This window comes from Limulus polyphemus, unplaced genomic scaffold (assembly GCF_000517525.1).
Source record: "Limulus polyphemus unplaced genomic scaffold, Limulus_polyphemus-2.1.2 Scaffold1159, whole genome shotgun sequence".
In the NCBI taxonomy this organism is placed as follows: domain Eukaryota; kingdom Metazoa; phylum Arthropoda; class Merostomata; order Xiphosura; family Limulidae; genus Limulus; species Limulus polyphemus.
Genome location: NW_013666769.1, coordinates 307,746 through 315,599, shown reverse-complemented (window position 1 = coordinate 315,599; position 7,854 = coordinate 307,746). Strand labels below are relative to the sequence as shown.

At 34.1% G+C, this 7,854-nt stretch overlaps 1 protein-coding gene across 1 annotated transcript in view; it reads right to left on the bottom strand.

Annotated features, from left to right (window-relative positions):
* LOC106462411 (vacuolar protein sorting-associated protein 13A-like) overlaps nt 1-7,854 on the bottom strand; it is a gene marked incomplete at its 3' end in the record, with an annotated part of 125,434 nt that overhangs the window by 12,766 nt on the left and 104,814 nt on the right. Inside the window, exons 22-23 of the mRNA XM_013922337.1 lie at nt 4,083-4,382; nt 3,700-3,773 (exon numbers count right to left, since the gene is read on the bottom strand). Of these exons, the coding sequence (XP_013777791.1) occupies nt 3,700-3,773; nt 4,083-4,382 (374 nt within the window). The remainder of the gene's footprint in view (nt 1-3,699; nt 3,774-4,082; nt 4,383-7,854) is intronic.

Here is a 7,854-nt window from a genome sequence, read left to right as displayed (position 1 = left end):
CCACGTGAAGCAGAAGCCAATGAGATGGAGACCAGTATAGAAGAAGATACGTCCTGTAAAATTAAGAGACTTTGTTGTATTTTAATTTTGTTTGTAAATTCTGTACATTTAATTAAGTTATTGTTGGTTTAATGTAAGTGGCTATTGTTCAGTATGAACAATACTAAGTAAGGGGCAGTGTTATGACAGCGGAAGTCACGCGATGCTGGGAGCATGTGCGTTGGAGTTTCTCGAAGGATAATAAATTTTCCTGGCAACTCTAGTTTGTTCAAGGCACCCTCTTTTGTAGTGTATAAGCCTGGCAGAGAAAGCCAACTGGGATGAATGAAGAGAGAGCAGTAGTTACTTTGAGTTTTGTGTAATTTATGATTCTGTTAGTTTCGAGCTAGTGAGCTGTAAAGTGTGTGTTTTGCACTCATCAAGAGCGAAGTTATTGAGATTGTGAATCACTGTGATTTATAACGTGTATTATAAAAATTAAGTTTGAAGTGATGAGAAACGTTCTGATTGTGGAACTTCTGTGTACTAAAAGTTTGTATCTAGGAAGAATAAACTGGTTTAATCAAGAAAGGACTTGTATCACTGAAGATCCTCGGAAAAAATTTATACCGAAAACAAACAAACATGCAGATATGTAACAGTATAGACTTACAGGCACAAGCATTTAAGTCTCTTTGCTGAAGAGTGTTTGTGACAGAAAGATACACCAAGAAAAGAAAACCAGAGTTTGAGATCATGTGTCACATATGAAGCTGAACATGCTCTGAAAAAAGCTGCAGATATGAAGCAGCATGAGGATATGCTTTTGAAAATTATACATACTGAACCTAGTAGCCAAAGAAGCTCAATACTATAAATCATGCTAAAAGGCAGATGCTTGACGTGTGGCATCCTCTGCTAAGCCACCTGCTATTGTAGACAAGTCTCATGAAAAGGTATTCATTCACTTATGTGAAACAGTAGTCGTAGAGAAAAAAAATCAAGGCAGGACAGAGATATATATAGAATGAACACTTTGAAAAGGCTTTTCAAGAGGCTGTAAGGAACATCCTTGGAAATTATTTAGAATATCAAAATTGCCAGTTGAAGAGACAGCTACAACACAAACCCACAGCTGATCTTCATTAAATCACGATTCATGTGAACTGGTTTTTTAATGAAATTGAAAGAATGATTCTTTATGATTCTGTTAGTTTCGAGCTAGTGAGCCGTAAAGCCGAGAAGACTGATAGTGATTTGGAGGAAAAGTTTCCTGAAAGCCTCAAGACCCTTAGCCAAGAAGAGAACATAAATTTATATAAAACTGCATTGTTTTTGAAAAACTCTTTTGGACAACTTCCCAACAACACTGGCCTGTAGTCTCCAACTGCAAATGCATTTGATGATGATACTCTTCAAACCTTTATTCCAGGTCACCTCTTCAATTTTCTTAATTGGTGTGTGGAAGAATCAGCTGATGCAAATTTTGATGAATATGTGAAGACCTCTGCCAATGTTAGGAGGAAAATTTTTCAATAGCCCATCTACTTGGCATCAAAGGGAAGGAAGGATACTCCAAAGCACTTGGCTCTTGGAATGATGATTCATCAACTTTCAGGATTTTCAAAACTCGTTGGACTTTTGAATGGTCTTGGGGGTACAGTTTCTCAATCAAAAGTTCTTGAGTATGACACCACACTTGCAGAGGATCAGCTAAATCTGAGTGTCAATGATGGTTTACTAAAGGATCAATTAAATAGTACCAACAACTCTGACTTGGGATAACAATGACTTTGGTGAAGAGAAAGCAACAGGAGCAGAGACCACTCACATCACAAATGGGATTGGCATTCAGCATTTGAAATTGGTCTGAAGAAAACCCATATAAAAACCATTGAGGTACCAACAAAAGACATGCTATACCACAGTGGGAACAAAGAAGGACCAACTCATCTGTCTGAGTGGAATACTACATTGTTGGGTTCAGTCTGTGAACAAAAAGCTACACACTATGATACTGCATTTGTTCTTTCTAAGTTGCCATAGACTGAAACCACTCTTAGCTTTGTTGGGAAAATGTTTTAAACATACGGGTTTGCAAGATATTCTAGTAGAATGAGGAATCATGGCAGAAGGGTCAGTGAATGGTGTGATTATTGTTAATTACTACAATAGAAACATCAGGAGTCACAAGTTAACCTATGAAGCTCTAAAAAGATTGTCTTGGGAAATGTTTCTTGATAGCCTTTGTGAAGAAAAGTATAGGCAAATTCATAACCTCGCCAAAGATCTTCATGATGTCTTTTCGAGCAACACATATGATGCCTTAGTATCATCATATATATTCAATGATGTAGTTTGCCAATACAACACCTTTTAAGTGAAAGAAGCCAAGAAAACCCAACCTTTGAATTCTGATCATCCTATCTGTTGATGTTTGTGTGGGCTACAAGGGAACATAACTGGGATCTTCATTTATCATCTCTGAAAAGAATGATTCCTTGGTTCTTTTCATATGAACAGCCAAACTATGCCAGGTATGATCATCTGTATTTGATGGAAATGGTAGATCTAGAAAGATCACATACTGACATCCATGCTGATATGGTCAATGGAGGATTTGCTGTGAAAAGACAAGAGTAGTATTGTTTTTCCCAGGTGGCTGTGGATCAAACTATTGATCAGACACTGCATCGGGACCCGAAGACTAAAGGGGAACATACTGGCATGACTATAAGAAAATGTGCAGTCCATCAATGGATCTTCTGATATCCAGCACAAGCAAAAATCAGTAGCCAATGTGAAGAAATGGCAGGTAAAAGCAAATAAACCTGCCCAAGAACGGATAGATAAATCAAGGATGATTGTTTGGTGAATTTATCCACAGGCAGCATTGCTCCACCTGAAGTGCAGAAGGACTTGCTACATGATGAGGAATTTGGGCAGTTGGTTTTCACTGCCTATATTCAGGAAAGATTGACAGGGTATGAAAAGGAAATCTATGCTCCAATAAAGCATATGAAATTAAAAACATTTTCTGATGTAGCACAATCTGTGCCAAGAAAAAAGAAGACACAGAATATAATGCTGAAGGCAAATTCAGACATAATGATGTGGATATGAAAGATGCTTTTTTTGGGGGGAGGGGAGGTCACTTTCAGCATGATTTACTGGTAGATTAATTGCCACAAACATCCCATAAATGTCAAACGTGTAAAACAAAAAAAATTAGATATTTAAAAGCTGGATGAGAATCTTTGCAAAATGACATTGAATAAAGGTACTAGAACATTACGTTGCCAATATCACATATTTTGCATTACATGTATAATTTTAATGTAAAACAAGTTGGAATAAAATTTTTCAAGCTTATTCAGAATACTCTGGAATGGTCCATTTGTGAGTCAACATCCTGAATCTGTCCTTATAATCCAGTTTCTCATGTGAGATTACAGTCACAAAAGCCTCCAGTCACCATCAAACAAAAGGTTAGTATTAAACCCTCTGGAGTATTAATGTGCAACTTTAGGATCCAGAACATTGCAACTTTGAAATCAACACCCTCAAATTACCCTAAAATCAATGTTTCTGTTTGGTCCCAAAAGTTGTCAAACAGATATGAATTTCTAGACTCATTAGAAATCTTTGGCCCACAGTCTAATGTTTCTTTTGAAAAATAGAGTATTAAAACTATGTTAATTTATCTGATAATGGTCTTACCTTTCTGTAGAGTACTGTGATCATATCACTTTTCTGTTTTGATCTAATTAGTTCCATATATTCACCAGAAGAGCCTAAAATAACACCAAACAGCAAAGTAAAGGCTAAGGCCAATACATCCTATTGCCAACATATGGCAATAAGATGGTTAAATGTACTGCTCTTCAACTAGTATTTAAATATACAGTTTGTTATAATTTTCCTCATAAAATGCTCATTAGAAAAGTTTGATGTTCCCCAAGAATATTAAAATATAAATTATGTTACTGTTAATGAGTTCATAAAAATGAGCCTTAACAAGAATACAGGTAAACTCGCACATAATTCCCTGGTGATGTTATCACCCACTTAATATATATATTCTTTTTCTTTGCCTAAGTTACCTGTATGTAGTTTGTCAACTAGTTGGATTCCACCAAGACTTGCTTGAATTGCAGGCCCATAGTCCATAAAAGCAAATTCTGTGCGTAGCTTCTCTATTCTCAACATCAAGTATGGCTTGTCGACATGGTCACTAGATCGTGCCAAATGCAACACTACCTCTCCAATCCACAGCTGCAGCAGCACATGAATGGTGTTACTAGCTGACATGTTATCTTCAAAACCTGGTAAATCAACAGTTCTTGCCCATTCTTCAGTTTCTTCATCAGAATGATCAGATACTGAGAAATACTTTCCAATTCCTAAATTTGAATGTAACAATATAATTATTTTTAATCATAAAAAATATTTTTAGAACTAGTTTACTAAAACTCACATTATTACAAATTAGGAAAGATGTATCAAAATTCTTAAATATACATTTTCTTATTATTCAATACTCATATTAGCAAAACATTAAATCACAAAATATGTAATTAAATGACTGGCCATATTATTAGAACCACCATACTCATACAGAAAACTAGCTATTTAAATATGTATAACAGACATTTTGTGGAGTGTCATGTGAATCCCTAAGCTTTACAAATGCAGAACTTTAGGCTGCAACACAATGACTATTTGTTTGTTTTAAAGTTAAGCACATAGCTACACAATGGGCTATCTGTGCTTTGCCCACCATGAGTATCAAAACCTGGTTTCTAATATTGTAAGTCCGCAGACATACCACTGTGTCACTGGAGAACAACAATGACTGAGAGCAAGGAATTTGTCTCTGAGTTTTAAATAGATATGGTGGATGCCCATCTACCAGAGCATTCTTATGAAAATCTAGTTGACTGGCAGTCCACAGGAATAACTAGTCAGTGTCTATTAACAGTGGTAATCAAAAAAGAAATACATTTGCCAACTACACACAACTCTGCTGCTAACTTCTAATGACAAATCAAGAGAAAAAACTAATGAAACCATGATCCACTTGACCCATTCTTTCAACAGTGATCAGCATTCAACTATACCCAGTAAAAGACATTATAAATCTAGTCCAAAAGACTTCTTGTCTTAAATGCCAACAGGCTCTTACAGCATAATCTAGGGACAGTATATAACTTGAAATGTGTGATGTAATATGATTATTCACATTTAAGCCTTTTATACACTAATAGTAGAGCCTAAACATAAAGAGAACCATGAGACATTTAACCATGCTGGTGTTGTTCCAGTACTACAAGCAATGGAAGTGATGTAATGATTTATGCCCTTAAAATCCTTTAGAAAAGCAAATACTGTCCACTTTAAAACTGAATACCTGTGAATAAAAGCTTAAACAAAACAGTAATGCAATGATCCACCAAGCTCACACAGCTTGAAATTGGTTCTAAAAGCATTACAGCTCTTCAGTAATTTTCCTAATACTAACCACTTTAAAACTGAATACTTGTAAATAAAAGCTTAGCCAAAACAGTAATGCAATGATCCACCAAGCTCATACAGCTTGAAATTAGTTCTAAAAGCATTACAGCTCTTCAGTAATTTTCCTAATACTAACCATTTTAAAACTGAATACTTGTAAATAAAAGCTTAGCCAAAACAGTAATGCAATGATCCACCAAGCTCATACAGTTTGAAATTAGTTCTAAAAGCATTACAGCTCTTCAGTAATGTTCTTCTAAAGTTGATTGAACATATCTAGAATAAACTACAACAGTGCATTCTCCAGTGATGCAAAAAAAAAAAAAAAAAAAACCTATAAATACTGAGACCAAGGGGGAAAGACATCTGTCACCACAACCATGGATAGCTAGATAACTGATTGAGCATTCATGTCTTACAGCAACAACGTTCTGCATAAAGATGGTGGCACATTCAAGTTTCTAACAAGCAGCACAAGGATGGAGCTGGAAGCCATAAAGCAAGTTCTACTATGGATTGCAATGAACTGCAAACAGACAGTGCTGCCAACATAATATTTGCAACTGACTCATAGACAGTAATGCATAAAACTCAGAGATGTTAGTCCCCAGATAGAAGGCAGAAAATAAAGCAAATATATGGTAAGACTTGGTTGTATTTAGGTAAATCTAAATGATAAAGTTGACAAGCTTACAAGAAAAACCCAAATATCAAATCCAGCACAACTCTACTGGTAGGAAATCAACCTTCTCTGTACTAGTAAAAGGAAAATGGCAATCATGAAAGGCTTTCATCAATATTCAGATGGAATGTGACTGCTGAAATAAGAGAGTACTGTATGGTGTAGTTAAGAAAAAAGAAGGTACAATATACAGCAAGAAGGTGACTGGTAACATCAATAAGGAACTCTCTTCTATCTCATGCAAAGTAGACATTCTCCACATAAGTGGTCAGTGCCTTTAGGTGCAAACCACTTGAATAGTCACCTAGAACTGAACTTGCATTTTTCATCATAATCCTCTGCTAATGTCTGTGAAACAATTACTGACCATACTGCTTGAGGCATGTACTATAGTTGAACAACACACTGTAAAGACTGTAACAAGTTGTTAGGCTATAATTACAAAATATGTTTCAGCCCAATATTAAAAACAGAGTCCAAATAAAAAACATTATACATGAAATACACAAGATTCCTTTTAAAACCTAAACAATATTTGTTGCAATTTTCTTAGACTTTTACATATCAGCAGTCGGTTTTTGTTTCCAGCAAACCTCTCTGTAGCTGTGCAGAAATGAGAATATGAACTTTTTTTTATTTTTCCTCATAAATTACACTAAATAAATGTGAGAAAATAACAAAATATTGAATCTAAAATATTTTTGAGTTAAAATTGTTGTAATGTAGCTAGAATTAGCATATTAAATTGACTTTTAAAAGTTATACATGAAAAACTTTTGTCAAGTAGCAAAAAAATATGAAAAATCACAGGAAACCCTGTTTTCAGAGTTCAAGTACAATAATTTATAATTAAGTTACATTCTTAATCCTAAACTTTGAAGATGAGTATGTACAATACATGAAAAACAAATACATTGTTTAACATTTAGAAATGATTTATTTACTCATCAGTCACCTGTTGAATTAATCCTATTTACACTTTTCCAGACTTATAATACTTATGCAGTTTTATAGTAATTTTTAACTCACCATTTAGTCATCTAAATTAATTTAGATATGTGAATAATACTGCAGCACTGCACCAAACTTAATATTTGGTGTTATACAGTGGACCAACCATTTAATGATATTGTGTTTTTTTTTTCTTTAAGTTACTAAATGGTGAGTTAAAAAGGACTTAAAAGTACATAAATATATATATGATAGTTATAACTTCATCTTACAAAATTTGAAAGCAATTATGAAATGACTAAGAACAAAACAAGAAAGTCTATTCAGAAAATATAATATTACTGCATTAACCCTTTTGAGACAGGTTACAGATGAAAAGCCATGTCATCTTGTTTGTTGATTCACATAAAAAATGTTATTGAACTACCATATCATGAATTTATGTAATTAACTTTGGTATCAAACTGTAGATTATAAGTCAAATTTTAGTACTATATATTACTCAATTTCTTAATTTAAAAGCAAATATTAAAATAACACAGATAAATATCGATTTTTGTGTGTCACTTATGTTGAATGCAGCTCTGGTTCAAATTAGATGTTTGTAATATCAAAATACAAAGTCTATAGTTTTGTACGAATTAGAAACTCAAATTGTCGATATTGACAAGCTAGAATATAAAATAAGAGCCTCTTATCTTTTCAATTTTCTAAGATATTCCTCATGT